Raw genomic sequence first — 23948 nt, 5'->3', positions numbered from 1 at the left:
ATAAATAGAACTCCACCTTGAGGACATTCCCTTACATAATATCCTAGGATTTAATGTACTCCACAAGTATACTTCCTTAGGTCTGAATGCTTCATGTTGAGTTTAATTTTTTTTTCTCTAGTTTCGGATTGAAGATAACGTGTATCTTTTTCATTTAGTCGGAATACGACAAAGGATCGTACTTCCCTCGAACAACTCTCAAGGCAGGTGTGACCATTCGGTTTCCTTGCTGTATTTGAATTTGTATTTTTCCATCTTCACCAGCAGCTTAAAATGGCTCGAATCTATAAATTGCCCTGTTAAACATTGACGGAGTAAAGATTCGGCGTGATTTGCAGTGAACTTCTACACTGCTGATATTCCGCTAGGTCTTGCACATTTATATCGCTCTCGAATTTACGAAATTAGTGGCAAAACTAAGTTTAACCTCAAGAACAAAATCAAAACAAAACTAGAGCTAAAAGTTTTAGCTATTCACTAGTTCATCAACTCCCTCCGCGATGAGAGTGAGTGCCAACGTGTACCGAACACGTGGTGTGGCACCCAAACTTCTCTCATCAAACTCAGTTCATCCACTGTCAACTGTCAACAGAGAGACACTCACACTGCATTCTCTCTTTCCCAGCATGTTTGTTCCATGCTTCTGAGGAGAGAGAATTGCATAGTCGTTCGTCCATCTCCCGCGATGGACACCGAACCGGTTTCTGTTAGAGTCGCTCTCCTTCTTCGTTCTCTCTTTTTATGCAAAAAACACCTGTTGAACGGCGGCGCGGTTTGTTTCTTTCGTTACGATCCACGAGCCCATCGAAAGCCGAAAAAAAAACAAACCACGCGCGTGGGGATTGAGGGGCGCACACACCTTTTCGACTCGCCTCGGTTGCACAGTTGCTCCACCAGCTTGGCAGCGCCATTCGTTCGCGGTCATCGCTAGTGGATAGTACGGTCGTAGTCCATGCGGGGTTTCTCTTAGTTTTCTTGTTTCACTTTCGTTTACGGGGTACGATTTTCGTTCCGGATCAGTATAAAAAAACGCGTGCGAAATTCCTACCGGGATTTGTCGACTCGACGCATGTCGACTTGTAGGAGAGTGTGTGATGTATTGTGGAGTGAGTAATAAGATCGACTATTTCCCTATTGGATTAAGAAGGGAATCCCTACTGGATCAAGGTGTTTGGGTAATCGATCGCGTGTTTTTGTATCTCTAATTGATCCCTATCAAGTAGGTACTGCAAGATCATTTGTACAAAACGATTGGTTCCTTGGCGTGTTTTGTTTTATGTTTTTTTTACTTCTTCTGTGGCTTTGAGGGAGGAGCTGAAGCGAGCTGATCATCGACTGACGATCACTCAAGCGTGTGGAAAGTGACGGGCTGCTCAAAAATTGTGTACGATTTGTTACTTTGCTGGAACGCGGTGTAAATCGTATGGGAAAATAGCCTCATCGCGTGTTGTTGTCGAGAGTAAAAGTGATTAAGATCTACCTCTAATCGTCGTCGTTGAGTCCCTTTAAAATTGATCGAGACGATTCGAGGAAGTCCACAAGATTATGCGGCAACTGTTGGTCCCCAAACGTCTGGCTGAGATCTTCAAGCTTCTGGGGTAGTGTGAACGACGAAGGTTGGAATAAAATGTGAAAATTTCCGTCGAAGCGGACGACCCTTCCGAGCTGGTTCGGTATTCAAATTCCGACAAGAGAGTGGCATGATTTATGGGACCCGCGCATTGTGACATTTCCTCAAACGAGAGTTTCTCCCCAAAGTGTTGATGAAATCCCACCTGGGTGAAAGGGGCTACCTATTTCCGAATTCCTAATTGAGTTGCGGAATGCCGCCAGTTTGACAGTGAACCGATCTTCGATCCGCGATCTGATCAGATCGGAATGGAATGAATCAACAACTTGTGATCTTTTGTAAGATTTTGTAGAAGTAGTGAAGATTTGATGTGATTCTGTAGTTCCCCTATTTGTGTTGTGCCAATACCTTATCTGGATACCTTCGATATTGGTGATTTGTGTAAAGTTGCGAAACACATCAATCGTTGTTTGAAGTTTGGATTAATTGCTACTGAAACCGAGACGACAACAAACCGCCACCATGTGCAGCAAAAACAGCTTCGAGGTTTTGATGGAGAAAATCAATACGGTATGTTTCGATATGATTTCTTAATCTGAATTTTGATTTCACTGAATTGCGTTTTTATAAGAGAGTGCCTTGCGCCAAGCGATTAGGCATCCTTTTTGAGTTTTGCATCTGCTGGAGAAAAATTATTTAATCTTTTTTCCAAACCAATATAACAACAAACACAGTGTGTTGAAGCAAAATCAAAGAATCAGACAACCGATAACAAAAAAAAAAAACAGTTTTGAATTCCATATTTTAAAATGAGTATTTTAACACAACGAACACGACAAGCTAATGTACTCAAATGCATGAATCAATGAATCAATGAATTTTTACCAATATGAGAAGGTTTTAGAAGGTTTTTTTTTTCATATGAAAATTTTTTATCGTGTTTCATAGAAAGTTCAGAAATGGGAATTTATTTACGACTGTTTAAATCACCGCTGGTTTTATCTTTGGGGGTTCTCGATGATTTTGTTCACCAAACAACATTAATGAGAATCAGATCCGTAGGAATAACTTACTCATAATTAGGGTTTGGAGATCTATTTTTTTATGTCAGTTTTGCTCAAACAATGCCTGAATAAAAAAATTCCAAATATTATTTTTAAATACTATTTGATTTTTAAGTTTTTTTTTATATAAATAGTTTATCGTTTTAAATAGAAACTTTTGAAAATATATCCTAAAATCTTTCAAAAGATGATTAGGATTTGTATAAAGAACCCTTGGGTAACAAAATAGGAAACTTACTTCTATCGATTGTTGAAATCATGAAACTTGCAATAAAATCTGGTGAACTTAGCTTAAGATTGCCAGATGTTTTCCCGCACGTATCTGGGCTATGTTATCTAATACCTGGCGAAATTTGGTCATTATATTTACAAATTTTCATACTAAATACATACGTTTTGATAAAAGTCCTGAAACTATCCAACGAAAATCAAGAGAAAAATAAACATAACCATATTTTGAATGGGATTTCATGTTCCAAAAAATCGTTTATGTTTATTTTAACAAATCTAGCTTGGAAAATTTCGTTTTCAGGTGTCATAATGATGCAATTTGAATTTTTCGTTTGATTTTCCAAAAAAATAAAATCATGAATCCGGACAAAATCTGGATATTGTTCAACAAATTTGGGCAACCGGGCCGGGAAAAACCTTTCCCATTTTTTTTTTACTAAATATCCGAGTAAGCCTGAGTAAAACCGGATAATTCGGCCAACTTAATATTTCTTATTTGATTTCAACTTAATATGATTATTTTAGGAAAGCCTTGAATTTCGAAAACCAATTCTTAAAAGAAATCCAATTTTTAAAAGTAAAGGATTCAAATTTTGTGGTTCAATCTATGCAAACTCGATTTTGAAAAATTTGCAATATTAATAATGTTGAAACAAACATATGGAATTCCGTACAATTTATTTAAGAGAAGAAACTTGTTTTCTTATCGTCAATTACTTTGCTTTAAAAATAAATTTCTGATGATTGTTTATTTTAAAATAAGTATTTCATAAGACAAAACTGGCAAAATGAACTCAAATTCTATTTATTGTTTGTTATTTTTAGCTGAATTGTGCAAACAAGCTGACTTTAGTTAAAATTTTAAATCAAACTCTCAATCAGCATTAAAAGCCTGCGATCTCTTACAATTTAAATTCCTTACCGAAATAGTCATCTTGATAAATTTATTTGTATTGTGAAATGTCGTTGTATCTGAATCTGAATTTTGAGCCTGAATTCAAAATTTGAATTTTCAATCTGTTTCGGAGTTTCAATACGTTTTTCAAACGGTTTCTGAATTCAGAAATATGAGCCAAGAATTGAAATCAGTTTTAGAGCTTTCAATCATGGAACCATAATAATAATTCGGGCTTCAATGATTATCCTTTATTTCTGTAATGTATTTTTATATCCGACTTGCAAATCTAAATAATGAGAAAAAATTCGAATGATGAACCTATATCGCTATTTGGAAACTTTGTTATGTTTGATTTTTGCATTAGAATTAAGTTCATGAACTTCGAATCTGATTTTTTATTTGAAATTTGTTTACTCGGAACTTAAAATCTGAATATAAAACAAAAATTCAGATTTATTTCCAAGTTTTTTTTCATACTCGGAAAATATTATCGAAATGTAAATATTGCGTTTGAGTTTCGAAAATCGTGAATCAAATTTTGAAGGAAATATTAAACCAAATTTAAACGGCAATTTCAAACGCAGTTTTTGGTTTCAATTTTCAATTTTGAATGATGATCCAGAATTTTAAATTCATAATCCTAAATATGAAAACACAAATACAATTTTGATTTTGATTATAAGGGAATCTCTAAAATGAGTGAAGTTTTTAGTATTGAGAAATGAATTCCTTTCAATCAGTGAGAAAATTTTGAAAAACTGTAGCTGAATTCTGAACCTGGGATTGGTTTTCAAGGATTTGACATCAGTTCTGAGTCAAGATTTTCACTATCAAATAACCTTACTCCAAAATCTAAATTTGATTAAGATTAACAAATGTTGAATGTAAAGTAGAATACCTTGCTGGCTTTTGATGGATCCCTATGGGGTGGTTGGTTCGTTCTAAGTTTGCTATAAGTTTCTGAGACATACTTAAGGCCATGGCTTAATGAGCTAGCTAGAGAAAACAATTTCAAGAACTGCGCAGTATGAAACAGTATTCAATTTTTCCATTTATTTGTTTGTTCAAAAATTTTAACAATTTTTTTGTTAGAATATAGACATTTAAAAAAATTAAAAACAAGTTAACAAGAACGTTCTTAAAATGCCGTTCTCCAATATCTAAATCTATATATGGCTTCGAAAGTGTTTTATAAACTAAATGCAGAAAAAAGGGAAAAATGTCTTTTCAAAGCTACGCTTCTTAACTCGAGTACATAATATTCTGTTTAGATGGTTTTAATGAAGTTTATTTGGAAGAAAACCATTTGTATTGATTGTTTAGAAGAAAGTTTTGAAATTAAGGTTATTTTTACCTCAAAAACTAATATAAGCTACTTGTTGAAATCATTCAGTCGCCATGTATTTTGGCATTGAAAAACAATAAATTCAATTTACATGCTTTCTTAAATTGCTAATAACTTTTTTGCCTAATATGATACGAAGTTGCGGTCTTCAACAAATTGTTCAGCAGAAAGTTTCCTTCAAATAATTTATCAATTGGCACTAAACCCATTACCAGGATCGGTTCCACAAAAGAAACAAAAATGATGCTGATTTTTCAGTTCAAAAAATTTAATTTTCCCATACAAACCTAAAAGTTCAAATTTACTCATGTAACCGTTACTTTAAAATTCTGCAAAAAATCGTTGATGAGTTTTGAACCAAAAGGGAGCTGTTTAGAGCCCAGGGTTTGAGAAATTCAAAAATGATCCCAAATCGACTCAGTCTACTACTACAGTATTCGTAGTGCCAGGTATCGAGGGTTTTACTAGTTATTTGAAATATGATTTTCCAATAGTTGTAATTTTTTTTCACATCAAGAAAGAAGGTTTATTTATCGTTTTGTTGCGTTTTGATTCAAAAAAGTATTTTACTTGGTTTAGAGGGAATTGTGTTGAAGTTGAAATTGCTTAGTTTGATAAATTCATTCGGTACTTTTAAAGAAATTTTTGATTGACTACCAAGCATGCTTAAAAAAAATTAAGTTATTTGTGAAACAAATTGAACAAGAATTATATAGAAATGTACATATTAGTCAGTCTTAAAATGTTTCCAAAAATAGTTGAAATGCGTTAAAACTAGAACCAAAAAAAGGACTGAAAATCATGTTCCTTAGCCTGAGGTTGCCAGATTGCCCGGTTTTATCGGGGTTTGCCCGGATATTTAATACAAAATTTGGGAAAAGTCCGGTCCGGCCCGGTGGCCCGGATTTCATTGAAAACAGCCCGAATTTTGCCCGGATTATTCACTTTATTTGCCAAACCAAACAAAAAAAAAACAACTGTGTTGCATTTTTTCTTTAATTTATGCGTCCAAATCCGAGTTTTCTGAGCAATTTTTGTAAAAACAATCTTGAAGATATTTTGGAAGCCTAAAATATAATATTAAATACACTGATAACTTTTAATGAAAAAAAACAAAATTTCAAGTTTTTTACCTGATTTTTGTGGAGTAATTCCTGAGTATTGTAACAAATTTGCCCTGATATTGCCTGGATTTTTGGTCGACAATTTTGAAACAAATGCCCGGATTTTGCCAGGTTTTAAGATAAAATTGCCAGGATTTATCCGACCCGTATAGGTGCTGAAAAAATTCTGGCAACCTTTAGACCATGGGTGACCAAACCATGGCCTGCGGGCCACATGTGGCCCTCGGTGGTCTTTTTGTGGCCCGCGAAGCTTTTTCCAGAATGACAAAATTTACATAAATCTTAGTTCTATTTAAGAGTTGAGATTTTTTGTTTGTTTTCTTTACCGTTTGGAGATGAAGTTTATCACAATCTGTATCAATCATTCAAGAATTCTAAACAGAAGTCTCAGAAAACCTGTATTTTCAGTAATTTTCCAATGAACATGTGCATTGGACATATGAACTGTACTTTCGAATAACATATGTGTGGTGCGATGAATTTTCCTTATTTGACTACCTTTTACCATCATCCTAAAAGCGCAGAGAGCTCCTTCATGGGTACATGACACTAGTTTGAATTTTGATTGGTTTTTAAAGGCTTCATGGAAAGTGTAATATGATATTTAAATATCATATTACACTTTCCATGAAGCCTTTAAAAACCAATCAAAATTCAAACTAGTGTCATGTACCCATGAAGGAGCTCTCTGCGCTTTTAGGATGATGGTAAAAGGTAGTCAAATAAGGAAAATTCATCGCACCACACATATGTTTTGATATTCGGTATAACTTCGTACTAAATTTAACAGAGGTTTGTTTTTAAAAACAAACCTCTGTTAAATTTAGTACGAAGTTATACCGAATATCAAAACACATTTATCTACAAATTAAACAGTTTATATCTTAAAGGTTAGTAATTAAAGCATTTTATATCGACAAATTTTCTTTATTTGTCAGCTTCCATTGAACTCAACGAAATATTTATTGTAAATATCAAGGGAAAATAGACACCTACATTATATCACAACTTATGCAGGGTGCCTTCAGATTTTCACCAAATTTTAAAATAAGCTCATTTTTGCAGGCGGTATTATTTAACGGTTTTCGCAGTTTATTATTATTTTCATATAGATTATCACCACTAACTTTTTCAAATTTCATTACGTTTTGATATGTCATAATATTATATCCACTGAATATTACAAAGATATATGGATTTAAAATATAGCTTTTATGATGAAAAAATGTTATATCAAATAATGGAAAATATAAAATTTTTAATTCACTTCCATCTGTACCGTTGAGCCGTCAACACGTACGCCGGAGCATCGTATCGTTGCTGTGTACCTGCAGGAACATTTTACATTATTTATTTTTTCCTTACCTGTATTTCAATCAGCACTTTTCAGTGCTAAAATTATTTTCATTTTCTTTTATTCATATTTTCTCTTTTCTTTCCAGCATGGGGAAGTCTTCGGCCGGCTCAAGGGCCGGCAGAAAACGGATTGCTGAACCTAATCCAGGGCCATCTGCCAAAAAAGTTGAAATTTCCAATTCATTCGATGTCCTTCATAACATCGGTGATGAGGAAATATTCATATTTAATTCTGATAAGAGTACTAAGAAACCTTCTTCTTCTTATACTCTTAAAAACGAAAAGATTCCACCAATAACGGTCACGATTCCTGACTTCAATGCCTTTCGAAAAGAAATCGTCACTTCCGTCAAGGATGTGAAGATTTCTTTTCAGATCGGTCGAAGGGGAACTGCTCGTATATTGGCGGAATCTTTTAATGATTTTCAAAAGGTTTTAAATTATTTGAATAATAAAAAACACCAATTTTTTACGTACGACGCTAGAAGTGATCGTCCATTTAAAGTTGTACTTCGTGGTCTCACTGGCGATCAGACACCGGATGAGATCACAGCTGAATTAAATTCTTTGTTAGGTTTTTCTCCAATTCAAGTAATTCAAATGAGGAAAAGAACCAACACGAATAATACCAGTAGTGTTGGTTTTGCTCCTGAACTTTATTTGATCCATTTTAAAAAGGATCAGGTTAATAATTTGCAAATTCTTGAAAAGGCTCGTCTTATGTTTCATTGTCGAGTCAAATTCGAACCTTTTCGTAAATCTTCTACCAATTTTTTACAAAACATTACGCAATGTCGTCGTTGTCAAGCTTTTTGTCATGGCACTAAAAATTGTAGAATGAATGCCAGATGCATGTTTTGCGGCTCATTCGATCATGAAAAATCTAAATGCCTTTTTGGTGGTGATAAGCCAAAAACAGAATTTTTTAAGTGTGCGAATTGCGCAGGTAATCACTCCTCGAATTCGCTAGATTGTCCCATCAGGGCAAAAATTATTGCTTCTAGGAAAAATCCCAAAGTTTCCAGAAAAGTTTCTTCTCCTCCTTCCTCTTTTTCGTCTTCACACGTCGGGCCGGCAAACAACCTGCCTGTTCGCGGTCAGCCTCGGTCGACATTGGAATCACGGCTGGGTAATACCCGAAGTGATTTTAATGTTACCTGTGCTGAATCTGCGCCCCAGACTCGTTGTTTATCGTTCTCAGAGGTGGTTGAAAATGGGTTTCCCTCTTCAGGTTTAACTAATAAAAATGGGAAAAAACCAAGTCTCAACGTTCATGCGAAGGCTTGGGAAAATCCCCGAAATTCAAATACTTGTTCTTCTCCTTCATTTTCTGATCCTAACAATTTTGTTGATTTGGGTGAGATTACTGAGGAAAAATTAAAATTTTTGCATCAAAATTTAATGGAAATGATGCAACTTATGTTGAAAGCAAATTCAATGTTTGAAGCTTTCCAAACATCTTTTAATTATGCTAACAAAATTATTATGGGTTTACGATTCCCTCATGGATCCAAATAGATGTTTAAATATTATGAATTGGAATGCTAGATCTTTGCTGGCTAACCAAGATGAATTCTTTTTATTTTTGAAAACTCAAAACATACATATTGCTGCCATCACTGAAACTTTTTTAAAGCCAGACAATAACTTGAAAAGCAATGCTTTCTTTAAAATTTTACGAAATGATCGACTTGATCGACAAGGTGGGGGTGTAGCTATTGTCATCAATAGTCGTCTCAAATTTAGACTTCTTCCTTCTTTCAATACAAAAGTCTTAGAAACAATTGGAATTGAATTAGAAACTTCTATGGGGAAAATTATAATTGTTGCCGCATATTTGCCTTTTCAATGTAGCGGTGAACAGAAAAATTTTTTGAAGGGAGATTTACAAAAACTCACCAGAAATAAATCTAAATTTTTTATTATTGGTGACTTTAATGCAAAACACCGATCTTGGAATAATATTTCATCAAATTCAAATGTGAATATTTTGTTTAATGACTGCTCTGCAGGTTATTATACTGTTGAATATCCTAATGGGCATACTTGTTTTTCTTCAATTAGAAATCCCTCCACAATTGATTTGGTTCTAACGGATTTAGGCGAGCATTGTAGTCAATTAGTTACTCATGCGGACCTCGATTCAGACCACCTTCCAGTAACATTTTCTTTATCCCAAAGTCCCATTGAAAACCCTTTAAAATCAACTTTTAATTTTCAAAAGGCTAACTGGGAGCGATATATGAATTTTATTGAACGTAATTTAGATGTAAACGTTCCATTGAATTCAATAGAAGATATTGATTTGGCTGTAGAAAATTTGACAACTTCAATAGTCAATGCTAGAGCCGCTTCAATACCTAAAGTTAAACATAAATTTAATCAACCTTTAATTGATGATGATCTTCAGTTTTTGATACGACTGAAAAACATTCGTCGACGCCAATATCAACGTACTAGGGATCCTTATTTGAAATTAATTTATTGCGACCTTCAAAAAGAGATCAAACGTCGTTTAAATTTCATTCGTAATGAAAATTTTGCTAAAGCAGTAGAGGATATAAAACCCTACTCAAAGCCATTTTGGAAATTAACTAAAATTTTGAAAAAGCCCCAGAAGCCAATTCCTACTTTGAAAGATGGGGATAAACTTCTTTTAACTAATTCAGAAAAGGCTCAAAAATTAGCCCAACAATTTGAGTCTGCTCATGATTTTAATTTAAACGTTGTAAGTCCAATTGATGCTCAAATTTCCCTAGAATTTGATGATATTCTTTCCAAGCAAAATGTGTTTGAAAGTTCTTGTGAGACAAATATTGATGAACTTAAATTGATTTTCAAAAAATTTAAAAATATGAAAGCTCCAGGGGAAGATGGGATTTTCTATATTCTTATTAAAAAGTTGCCTGAAAGCACTTTAAATTTTTTAGTTAAAATCTTCAACAAATGTTTTCATTTGGCTTATTTTCCCAATAAATGGAAAAATGCCAAAATAACTCCAATTTTGAAACCTGGAAAAAGTGCTTCAGAGCCTTCAAGTTATCGACCAATTAGTTTGCTTCCTTCTTTAAGTAAACTATTTGAGAGAGTTATTTTGAATAGAATGATGATTCACATTAATCAGAATTCTATTTTCCCTGATGAACAATTTGGTTTTCGTCATGGACATTCTACTACACATCAACTTTTGAGTGTAACTAATATGATTAACGCTAGCAAATCTGAAGGTTATTCAACTGGTGTTGCTCTTCTTGATATTGAAAAAGCTTTTGACAGTGTTTGGCACAAAGGTTTAGTAGCTAAATTAGCTCGATTTGATTTTCCTGTATATCTCACCAAAATTATTCAAAATTATTTGACTAGCCGAACCTTACAAGTAAGCTATCAAAATTCATGCTCTGAAAGGACACCCATTAGAGCTGGTGTCCCTCAGGGTAGTATACTTGGGCCAATTTTATATAATATTTTTACTTCTGATCTTCCTGATGTCCTAGAAGGAAAAGGTAGAAGATTATTTGCTGATGACACTTTGCTTTCAGCCAAAGGTCGAAATTTACGGGTGGTACGCAGTAGATTGCAACAAAATTTAAATTCCTTTTTGAATTACTTGAAAATGTGGAAAATTTCTCCTAACGCTTCCAAAACTCAACTTATTTTATTTCCCCATAAGCCAAGAGCAAATTTTTTAAAACCTAATGAAAATCATTCCATAACTTTTAATGGGGTTTCATTAGAATGGTCTGATCACGTTAAGTACTTGGGACTTACACTTGATCGGAATCTTACTTTTAAAAATCACATTGAAGATATTCAATCTAAATGTAATAAATACACTAAATCTCTTTATTCTCTCATCAACAGGAAATCCCGGTTGTGTCTGCGAAATAAGATGCTCATCTACAAACAAGTTTTCCGACCAGCGATCATGTATGCAGTTCCGATTTGGTCTAGCTGCTGCGCGACGAGGAAGAAAGCCATCCAGAGGATTCAGAACAAAGTTCTGAAAATGATTTTGCGGCTTCCACCTTGGCACAGCACCGAAGATCTTCATCGGATTGCAGGCATTGAATCTATCGAAGAGATGGCCAACAAAATCATCTCCAACTTCAGAGGCAAATCGATGCAGTCTTCCATCGCAGAGATTCGTTCTCTTTATGTTTAGTTTAATTTTAAGATAGTGTTTAGTTTTAAGTATAAAATATTTTTGCTATTACAGGATGTTCTCCTACATTTAAAACTTGATTGCGCTCAGCAAATTAAAATCATATAAATAAATTTTTATAATCTAGTTACTTATAGGGCTATGAACAGTTCATTATTGAGCTGAACACCTAGTTTAATGCAATAATGTAATATAAGTGTAATGATGATTTGATACAAATAAAGACATATTTAAAAAAAAAAAAAATTTAATTTGCAAAAAAAAATTGTACTTTAGAGTCACAAGAATAAACAAATTTTGAAATTTTATGGAAAATTTAAGGAAACTTGTCACAAACCCGTCAGATAATAAAATCGTTTCGATATCTATTATACATTCGCGAGAGTTTGAAACTATTGAAAATCGTTGTTATTATTTTAATGTTAAAATAATTATACCATTATGGATATACATGTTGAAAATGTGCCGTCATTGTCAAAATTAGATCTTTTAATGCTTTTTTCAAATTGTATGGTGACGAATCACCAAGTTGGTTAAAATCCTCTATAAATAAAAAAAAAAAATTGTATGGAAACCACGATTTTTAAACTTGTGCAATTTAAAAAAAAATGAAAAGATCGCACTCAAAATATACAAAAAATCAACTTTTCGAATATGATGAAAAGATTGAGGAAACATGAGCATTAATCAAGGAAGCACATAAGCCATGAAGATCATGTTTTTTTTAAAAGAAAAAATGGCTTAGCGATAGGACAACCGTTGTACCTTTTTTGAAATATTCATGATATGGCTTATGATGTTCTTTTCATTGATTCTCGGGTTTTTCTCAAATTTTCCATCATCTTCCAAAATTGATAAGTTTTAGTAACGAAGAGAACCAAAGGTGTCACAGCATTAGATTTGATAAAAAAAAAAGTTCAACAAAACTTCAGAAGATTACAAAAAAGTTATGAATTAAAATCAAAATCAAATTGTTTAAAGTTGACAATATCTGTTACCCATTATAAAAGAAAGAGAAAGCTATACTAAATGTATTTAAAAATGTGTAATATTTATTCAAACCTTCTTACGCTTAAGCGAAGGTGTTGAGTTTTAAACGGAGAGGTTCATATTGATTGGCGTAAGAAATGACTTGGTCATTATGCAGTCCACATCTTCTCTGTTTTCAATATTTTCAGTCATAATCTTTTTGTTTTTTTAATATAACGCCATTCTTGCCAGGCGAGATATATTTCATGTCAAGCAATTCCTGAGAGTCTCGGATTTCAATGAGAAGATGGTAAATGATGATAAATAATAGATGATAAAAGAGTTAGTTCATCTCGAATCATTATATTTGAAGATTTATCATTTATGGAGAAGAAGGGTCACTAGCCAGTGGAGTCGAGTTTTCTTAAGGCACGCTTTTGGAAGAATAATTCCTCCTTGGTCGAGGTTTCTTTGAAGATCACTTTAATTAGTACAAGAGGATCCATATTTTTTTGCTAGGAAATAATCTACAAGCAAACTTAATCTTTGTCCAACTGAGCTTTGCAACTTTGCCGGAATTTTCTTTCCGTTTTGCGTTGCGTTTTTTTAGTTCAATCTTTCTTTTCATTCTTAAAATTTTGAAAAACCTGTTTAGATACAGTCAAATTTTAAAGACAACAATTTTTTGAACGTTTCTATAGCCGTGATAACTTTTTGTTAATCCGATTTCATAGTACGCATTTCATTTGAAATTGCATTTTGAACTGTTGAAGTTGGTTCAGTTTTGAACCTTTCAATGATGGAGGACTGGTAAACTTTTGAATTAATTATTTAACAAATAAATTTATGAACAACTTGGTTTGCAAAAAAATAACAAATCTTTCAATTTTTGTGCAATACTGCCGATTAAACTACGACATCTGAAATGGCCATTTGTGAAACAGTACGCACATGTAAGAAGTAAGTTAACCATTCTTTTAGGACGCTCGCAGTCGATACATATCATCTAATAATTTTGTTTGTCATTTTTTTAAAGAAAAAGTTAGACAACTCAACAAGATGCAGAAGTCAATAAACAGAATTTTTATATTTTGAAAAAAAAAACGCAAGACTATGAAAAAAATTTAATGTACTTTTGAATTCCCATACAATTATTTTTTAATTTTTTTAAATCAACCCAAGTAGAATCAGCAGAAACCTGTACGGAATCTCATTAACCTGTCTTTCATACATACCTACATACATTTTTTTAATGAAAACAAATGAAAACAAAAACTTTTTTACTATACCATCATTGAAAAGTAGCTATTCATATATATTGGCTCTAAAAAAAAGCCGGTGTGGCCCGCCAGCCTCTCACATCTCTAAAATTTGGCCCACTTGTTGAAATATTCTGGCCACCTATGCTTTAAACACTTTGGTTACGCAATTTTAAAAAAAAATTGTCAAACAGTATTTCTCGATTAAGTTTTTCGTTCAACGAAAGTTAAAAAAATATAACTAAACTTTTGTGAATTTTTCGGCGAAAAAATGGGGGTTAAAAAGGATAATTTTCCCTACAAGATAATATGAAAAGGAAATCAAATAATCCAACTCTCCTCTACAGTTTCGCCTGAATTAGTCTTTGAACTAACATGTGCATATAACCAACAACCAAATGTTTGATAAGTCTAAAGATTTTGCAATTCAACGCATTGAAAACGCATTTCAAATAGCGTTCCGGTCGGCGTTCGAGTATTTTGATGTCTCATCAACAACAGAGATGAATATCACCCTTTGTATAGGTAGCCCATTTTTGAAGATTTTTCTTAAACAAGGCTTCATAAAAACCCGGTTTCAAAAGAACTTGACCAAAAGGGACCAAAGTTATTGTTGAAAAACTGTTTTTTCATTTTCTTCCCGAACAAAATGTTTAAATATCCCATACAAACTTCACGCTCGTTGAGCGACCCCTTCCCGTGATCCGATGTGGCCCAAATTTAACATAGGTTCTTGTACTAGGCCTAGAATCAATTTTAGCCTGCAGCGCATGATATTTCACAGGTTTAAAATTTCTTGTACAAATTTGGGGCAGACTACAGTACACTTAGTATGGCAGAACCTGAATATTGAAATTTGAGTCTAGAATAACTTTGGTTGCAGATTCAAACTTTAAATTTAATTCCATTAGCAATATAATTGTGCAGTGTCCGTCTTACGCACTCATTGTCTAGAAGGAAGTGCTGTCGAATCTTTTTTTTTGTGCCCACCTGCCAAGATAATTGACGCTAAACGCGCGATCAATTTTCGGGGCTAATTCCTGCACAGATTCACAGCTTCAAAGCTCACTAAATGGCTAATTACCGGCACCGAAGCAAGACTTGCTGAAAACCGTTCAGTTGTCAAGGTTGACCTCAGATTGACCAAAACTCGAAACCCTCATTCTAGCACTGGGCTCCACATAATTGGAAACGGAACTCAACGATCAGGCAGGAGTCATGGGTTTCAATCAATGGACTCTCCGACTTCACCAAGATTAGTCGTCCTTGAGGCGTTGATTGCTTGGGAAAATTTCGCTTCTTCCTTTCCCTTACTGATTGTAAATTTTTCTCACGAACATCAAGTGTTTCTATATTCTTAATTTTTGTTGTGTGTTTTTATTTAAAAAAAAAAACCTAACATGAAGAAGGAAAATTTAAGATTAAGATATAACCTCAAAACAGACCACAGTTGACAATCCACATTAATGGTCGAAGCAAAAAAAAAAGGGGCAACCGCTAATCGCCTTCCTAATCTCATTGAGCAAGTCTCGCGATCACGCGAAATACATTGTAACTCAATTACCGCATCCAGGTTCCCGAAACCGTTAACTGACTTTAGATTAACTTAACCTGCCTCAAAAGAGCCATCTCTCCCACTGTTCCCATTTGAAGTTAAAAGATTCGAAAATTTACGACCCTCCGCAAAGTCATGTTCCCTGAATGGGTAGGTTCAACTTACTTAATTCGAGCCGCTCTAGTTAATCCGCGAACTTTGGCGCGGAACATTTTTTTCTACTTGCTTCTATCTGTCGGTCGTTCGGGAAGGAAGCAGATGTGTTGTTGTTACAGTTTGTTCATTAATATTACTTTAAAATCCATTATGTGTCCATCCCGTGATACATGTATGTATGAATGTATGAAAGAAGACGGAAAGATAAGAGAAAAAGCAAGCGGCTGGGATCTTTAAAGGAAGGCGAGCAAAAAACATCATCCTGTTGAGCGTTTTTTTACTAGTCAACCCGTACAAATTCCGTAATTGGCAACGGTACTTCAATAGCTGAAAAGCCGTAAAACTGCTTTGGGTAGCCTTTAACAGATTAACTGCTTATCCAAAAGGGTAAAAACTACACCTATTATCCTAAATTTTCAACCTCAAAACGAATATTTTGTGTGAAAAACTTTATCAAAGAATGAGTTCTTCAATGTTGATTGCCAATTTTTTTTTAAATATGTTTTAAATTCATAATCAGAATTTGACACATTTCGAGGTTTGAATTCGATTTTTTATAAATTTTAACACAAAAAATAAGTAGATTAACCTCTTCAGTGAATTGAGTTTCATGCCAAGTTGCATTCCAAATTAACCCTCAACAATTTCAGTAAGCTTAGTTAGCTTCAGTTGTTGATATCTTCTCAGCCTCAAAAGTGCACCTGTTAGATGCGCCCAACTAACCCAATTCCGTGACTTGGGGGTGTGTAACTCTCAGCCTCACCCAACATCGTTATGTTTCTTTCTTAGCTGGGAAAGGTCGTTTGTTTGTAAGCAGAATTCAACCAAAACGATCCGGGAAAATAATGCCAACAGCAAATTAGAGCCAAATGAGATTTGTTCCAGCAGTGAACTTCCAGTTCGTTGTTTGTCGTTTATTTTGGCGGTCTACAAAAGACATAAGTTTGAAATTCAGCTGGCAGGTGCTCATCCGCCCACTTGACAGCTTGAATTCTTTCGGAACTGGAGCTTCAAGGTGTCTGGCAGATAGAATGAAGAAGATATTGTTTCTGAATTCTTAACTAAACTTATCATGACAGATCTTAATGGTCATTCATTATCACTCTCTATTTGTTCTCACTATTTATATCCATTATTATTTTGATGTGATTTAACGATTTTTTTATTTGTTGATCAGCTGTTTGGCGTTTCAAGTCAAACAGCCTTGGGGAATTGTGGTAACATTTTTTAGACCTATGTCTTGAACAAATTTACTCAGTTAATCTAACATTGAAAAAACTCTGCTTCCTCGGGGCCCCCTAAAGCCGGGGGAGGGGAGGAGGAGCAGGGCAATTGCCTTCATTGTCCTCCCTTAATCCGGGCTTGGATAAGTATGAAAAATAACGGGTTTGAATCAAGGTTGCCAAAATCACAGAAAAATCTGTATTATCACAGAATTTTAAGCAAAATTTCGTCACAGATTCTGTGTCACAGATCACAGAATTTTTAAAATTTTCACAGAATTCACAGATTTTCTAGATTTTGAACATATTTCCAAAATTATATTTTTTTTGTCACTTTCGACTTTTTATTTCTTACTTTTATTCATGAAAATATGAAATCAAAGTAATGAAAATTGATTTTTTTCTATTAAAACTGTAAATTTTTTTTAATTTGTTGTGTTTTACAAGATTTTCCAATTAATTTCATAACAATAGCGCCACAAAATACTGTCACAGAATTTTAGGCTCAAATCACAGAATTCGAGAATTTTTCTTGTCAAAAACACAGATTTTTTTTCGGCAACCTTGGTTGGAATATTAGGTGCAGTTTTTGGAAAAAGTCCCAACTTTAAGCTAAATTTAAGTCATATATGTATACTTAACATTAACAGTTTTTCAAAAACATACAAAGAAGGTTTTTGCTCACGATCTCTTGAATGAGATCAAAAGAATTGCAATATCTCATAACATGGTTTAGATATGGGCGATCACAATTTTTATGTTTTTAAAGTGATGATCCCAAACTTTTGGCCGGTAGTGTATACCGTTCTGTATGCAGTCATCGAAAATACTCTTTAACAAATGGTATTTAAGATATAATTCGATTTGACAAAGGGCGCTAGAATGCCATCTGGTCCCGGACTTTTTGAAGTATCAAGCTTACTAATTTTCAGAATAACTTATTTTTCTGTTGCTGGTCGAAGATAGATACTATTTCCGCTTCCGATGTATCGATGCTCATTACTATGAACATTTTTTCGGATTTTGCTCGACAGTTGAGCCCCAATGTTACAAAAATAGTTATTAAATTGAAGTTGCCAGAATTTTTGCAGCACGTATTCGGGCTGGATAAAACAGAACAATTTTATATTATTTATTTTATTTTCATAGTATTCCGTCTCACGACATAACTTGACGAACATAATTCCTAAAATTCACTCGGTCCATGGCAACCGTTCTCCAATTTCTCGGGCACCCCACGTTCGCCAGATCACGCTCCACTTGGTCTAACCAACCAATTTTATATAGAAACCTGATAAAATCCGGGCATTTGATTTCTGAACTCACGACCAAAAATCCGGCCAAATTTTCTCAAAATCCAGAAATGAAAAAAATCAAAAATCAAAATCAAAAATCAAGAAAAAAAATCGTCAAAACTTATTGACAGATTTTAAATCTGAAAAAAAAAATTAAAGGCTTCCAAAAAACGTTTTATGATTATTTTGGCAAAACTTGCTCAAAAAATTTCGTTTTGGCGACATAAATGACAATTTTTTTAACACAAGTTGTATTTTTTTCATTGATTTGCTCATTGATTAGAGATTAAATCCCAAATTTTATATTTGCAAAAAAATTCAAAAGAATTAATAGAAAAAAATCGAACCTTTGCGCCGATTATTGTTGTTTTGCTTTATTTTTATGCTTAATTTGTTAAAAAAAAGCAAATATAAAAAGCATGTTTTTTTAGTTTTTTTTACCCTATTATACCTAATACCCTAATTTGAATTTTTCGTCGTGCAATTTGACTTAAACCTTATGGAGCTATGTATAAACATAAGTAGAAAGTCGATATTTTAAAATTTTAGAGATATTTGAAAAGAGGAATACATAATTGTTTTATGTTTAAGATTTTAAAAGTTTTTTTTCTGTAATTTTCAAGACTAGGTCATTTCTATTTTTTATATAAAAAAACGTAGGGAAGAGTGGGGATACTTGATCCCCTTTTTTTTATTTTCATAATATCTTTTTGAAAAAATTTAGCAACTCGCACTCGTTTCCTTTTTCTGACAGCGTGTAACTTCAAGTTTCTATGCTCCAAAAATTAGAACGATACTTGTACCCGTAGATGAACTAGAAGCATTTTCGTGGTAGTAAAAAAATTGCGATATTTTTGAAGCTGAGGGAGACTTGATCCTCTATTGAAGGACACTTCATTCTTTATTCAGGCAACCCTTGTCCTTGGAAAAAAAAAATCAAACAAAACCCCAAGATAGAATGTCAATTCACTATTTTGGTCAAGTTTGTTATCATTTCACAATTTATAACTGACAGAAGAAAAAAATCCTAAAACTTTGTCTCAACGCTAATGTCATTGCATACTAAAAGGCGCTATTTTCTATAATTACGAGATAATTAATTATATTAGCCCTTTTCTTCAGACAATTGATGGATAAATATAAGTTATTGGATATATATCAGTAATCTCTTAATTAGCAATGATTACGATCAATTCGGAAGAAGAATGCATCGTTTTTAACTCTAGGGATCAATTGTACCCATAATCAACATTTTAGAAAACTGTTTCTGAAAAAAGTTAAGAGTTTTCCATTGCTTTGATAGTATGGTATTATGAAGTTCATGTTACGCTCGAAAGATTGATATATTGGAACAAATATTTTGGTTATAATTTTTTAATGTAAGGAACATTTCAAAGTGATGAAAAAAGATCTTCAAGTCACATTTCGTAAAATTTTTCAAACAAAGTTCAATTACTCAAACAATTATTTCGTTAAAATTTGTTGAGCTTTAAGCATTGTTGTTTTGCTCCATTTGGCACACTTTTCTAGAACATTTGATTTTTGTTGGACATTCCAGTTTCGAGATATAGCTAAGGAATGAAGTATCCCCAGGGATCAAGTATCCTCACACTCCCCTACAGTTTCGGGGTGGCCACTTAATTTCAAATTTTGATTTCCCGCATTTTTCCAGAGTGAAAACACATAGTTTCTTGAAATTTCTGATTAAAAAAAAAAAAAACAATCAGGTAGCTCTATTTAAGCCAAAAATTCCAGCATATTGAAGAAGATTTAATTTTTAAAAAACTTCACTGGACCGGTTCTAATTCTGCGCATTTTTATATCTTGTTAACAAGAAAACAAATTTTGAAATCAATAAAAACACTTAAAACATAACCACACTAAAATGACAAAATGCAAATGTTTGGAATGAAACGGAAATTTTAACGGTTTGGGTAATTCATAAGAACTTTTGAAAGCAGTAATATATTAGAGATAATAGATAATTTTCCATTTTGAACTTAATGTTTTTTTAAATAAAGGGATTTAAAACAAAGTTTGAAATATTTGGTTTTATCGAAATTTCTGCACTTAGAGTTTCAATATGATAAAAAACAGTGGCAAAGTTTAGTAAAAATTGAAAGGCACATTTAGAATAAATGATTCAAAACAACCGCATATATGTAAGTGAATTCAGGTTCCAAAGAAGGACATTTTCGAATCTTATGTACAATTATGTGTTTTGCTTGTTTCAAAATCCTAGTTTTAATGTATTTCATAACCCATGGTTTTCAAGAAAAAAAGATTTTAAGACCTGAATTCTGTTTAGTTTTTTAGGTTTTAGGAATTTAGGTCAGAGATTAGGTGATATGTTTCTCGTTGTTTTTATTCATAAGACCACAGTGATACAAAAAAAAAAATTTTTTTTCTACTCAAAATTTCATCCGAAATTGTTTTCTGAATTTTTATTTTAAACTAGAACAGACAAAATTTGTGAATTGTAAGAACCAGGTTCAGTAGTTAATCAAGAAACTGATTTCCGTCGATCATATGAGCTTTTTTGGATTTGAAAAATTTTTTAATCGCGGCTATCGATTTTGATGAAACTCGGCCAACATTTTTACATCCAACATTTTTACATCTGTTGGCCAAATTTCAAGTATTTTCAATAAAAATTTTATTTAGTTTTATAATTTTTGAATTGCTCGATATTTTGAGTTTAATTTTTCAGAACATGGTTTAAGTGTTAGTTGCACAAGTTTTCTATTTTCCTGGAGCATTTGAGGCATTGAAATATATGCATTGAACGGCTGAGCCAAAAATTCCCGATTTCTCGGCTGAATTCCCATTTTTTTCTCGCATTTCTCTCGATGGACTTTTAATCCCGCATCTCCTGACTTTCCCGAACGAGTGGCCACCCTGCAGATTTAAATGCCATTCTTTAAGGGGTAAACGCCAAGAGCGTTTGTATTTTTCTACATTTGTTTAATCTAAACAATTTGAAAACAATCTCCTCCAATAAATATTGATTTGTTCCAAGATAATTTCAAATTAAAAAAAAGCGGCTTTGCTTTTAGTATTTTAAAGGCCCAAGAGTCTGGAACGAAATTTATTGGAAAAGTTTAACTTCTCCTGTTTATTACCCAGATCACTTTCAATCTCATTATACTTTAGTTTGTCATCATTTTGTCTATAAATTCAGCCAAAAATACGGATTTCCTACGTCTGCCAAAACGGGCTTCATAAATAAATAAATGTAGAAGTCACCTTGGACCACATCTGAAGAACAAGAAAAAGGTTTCACTGTTTTCTTCAATATTCTATTATTCTTTGAAATTCTTGTCTTCACTGAAAATTCTCAAAATTCTCAATCAAACTTTTAAGATTGCGTAATGTTATTCAAGAGTGACAATCTTGGCTCAGAACTGATGCCAACACCACCAGAAACTAATCCCAAGTTCAGAAGTCGGCTACAGTTTTTCAAAAAATTTCTCACGTGTTGATTAAAATTCAGTTATTTATGTTAAATTTATATTTTTGATTCTGTTGTATCCAGTTTAGGATTTTCGATTTTCAATTCGAATCATAAGCAGAAATTAGAAATGAATAGCTTATATCAAATTTGATTTCGCCTTTCAAACAAAATTTTATTTATGATTTCCGAAACGAAGAAACCGTCCCGAGTTTTTGTTTCATAATCAGATTCGAAGTTTTTGAACTTGATTCTTATGCAGAATTCCTACAAAATAAATCTTCGAAATGGCTATCCAGAAATGAAGAATAATCATTCGAAATTTATATTTGAATTCAATGCATATTAAAACAAAAAACCTTCAAAATTTAAAACAAAGATTCATGATTTAGGATTCTCAAAAAAATGATCTTGGATCATATTTCTTATTTGGTCTGGAATTTAGATTCAAAAATTTGATTTAAGGATTTAAGGCTTATACAAAAGCCTGAAAAGTACAAAAATGTTTTTGTAATATTAGGTTAATATTGAAGCCCTTTTCATTAATTCACTGTTAAAAAACAACTTAAAGTGACTTCAAGTCCCTTTCCTATGCCTAATTGATCAGGCAAAGGCACACAAAAATACACAGTGGAATTTTAGTGGAAAAATACTTTGTTGTTAGGAGAGATTGACTAGAAGTTGACAAGACCAGGTCGATTTTCAGACATAAAATTACTGAACTTACCAGAGTATATTTCCCATCAAATCAGCAAAAAATTAATTGATATTTTAGAAATAAATATTTATGCTTTCTTACCAAAATCAACAAGATCAAAACACCAAATAAATAAAATTAAAAAAAATGTGACTCCTCAATTAACGTCGTTGTTTTTTTAGGAAAGTGATGTAAAATGCTTTGCTCTCATTTAAGAAGATCATCTTTATGAAAACAGTTCTTAAATATAGCTATGGAATTTACTGAAACACAAGTGCTTTTTTTTCTCGAAATCAGCTTTTATGCAGTTATAATAAGGTCGCCAGATTGTCCGGTTTTATCCGGGTTTGCCCGGATATTCAATACCAAATTTGACAAAAGTCAGGCCCGGCCCGGTTGATGAGTTATGATGAAAAAAGTTTTTTTTTCTTGATTTGTGTTGAGTAGTTCCTGGATTTTGACCAAATTTGCCCGGATGTTGCCCAAATTTTTGGTCGAAAACTTTGAAATCAAATGCCCAGATTTTGCCAGTTTTTGAAATAAAATTGCCCGGATTTGTCCGACCCGGGTTCGTGCTGATAAAAGCGTTTGCTTCATTTTGCTTACTTGATTTGAGCATACAATAAGTTCATTTAAATTGATGGCTTTCTACAATCTATTCTTAGCTAAATCTACCAGAACTGAAAATATGGGAAAATTGATTAAAGTAATTTCCCTATTTTGTCACTTAAAGGTTCATCTAAAAAAAACTAGCTTACCTAGCTTACTAGCTTAGATTTTAGGACGTATTTTCAAAATATAAAATTCAATACGAAAAACTACTAATGTTAATGAATTTAAAAATAGTATTAATTTTTTTTTAAAGCGTTTGAGCTGAAATATCTCAGAAAAAAATCAGTGACTAAATGGACCCCGGCGCACAATGGTTCGTAATAAAAAAAAGTTGGAAAAAATTAATAAAAAGCTTTTTTTTGTTAAAGATCGTATGCGGAAAGTTGAAAAAATTATAAATTCATTTTTTTTTTCCAAAATTAGCTACTTTTTCCATAATTGCAAAAAAGGGGTTTGAGCTTTTTACTGGAAATTTGAATATTTTCCAATAGCACATAAATATTTTTGTTAAAATTAAGTATGAGCTCCAAAGTTCCTCGAGATAAGTTGTATGAGTATGTTTCATGGCATATCTATCGAAGCAAATATCTAGTGGTAAGAATAAGATTTAGCAATTGCTTCGGTGGCTTTTACTACGCTCGAAATCAAGCAAATGAAAAGCTCAAAGCACTTACTTAATTAGGTATGAATAAACATTTGCTTAGCGGATGTGCACTAAAACTTTAGAACATGGCCTTTGTTTTGAAAAATGGAGCTATTCAACAAGCAGAATCTGTAGTTTTCTTAATTAAATGAAAATAAAACGACCAGAAATTGAAAATTGCTGCTGAAACAGCAACCATCTCAGCGGTGCGGGTAAGAACGATCAAAAAGTATTTTGGGCAATGCATGACAAGCTACAAAAAGCGCAGGTTGAAATGTTCGTTTGTTGATAGGACAATTCCAATTGGTCTAGCAAAAAAGAAACAGTGTGTTCACCTG

The 23948-nt window shown here is 33.0% G+C and overlaps 1 protein-coding gene across 2 annotated transcripts in view; it reads left to right on the top strand.

The window, feature by feature from the left end:
• The first annotated feature begins 926 nt into the window (after positions 1–926).
• Positions 927–23948, top strand: part of LOC129757891 (disheveled-associated activator of morphogenesis 1-like) — a 278522-nt gene continuing 255500 nt past the window's right edge. For both annotated transcript variants that reach the window (XM_055755265.1, XM_055755264.1), the window contains exon 1: positions 927–2140. In XM_055755265.1, coding sequence (XP_055611240.1) covers positions 2093–2140 — 48 coding nt within the window. In that variant the 5' untranslated portion in view covers positions 927–2092. The remainder of the gene's footprint in view (positions 2141–23948) is intronic.

Source organism: Uranotaenia lowii, chromosome 3 (assembly GCF_029784155.1).
Source record: "Uranotaenia lowii strain MFRU-FL chromosome 3, ASM2978415v1, whole genome shotgun sequence".
Classification (NCBI taxonomy): Eukaryota; Metazoa; Arthropoda; class Insecta; order Diptera; family Culicidae; genus Uranotaenia; species Uranotaenia lowii.
The sequence above is the reverse complement of the archived record's forward strand: the minus strand, read 5'-3'. Positions and strand labels throughout refer to the sequence as shown.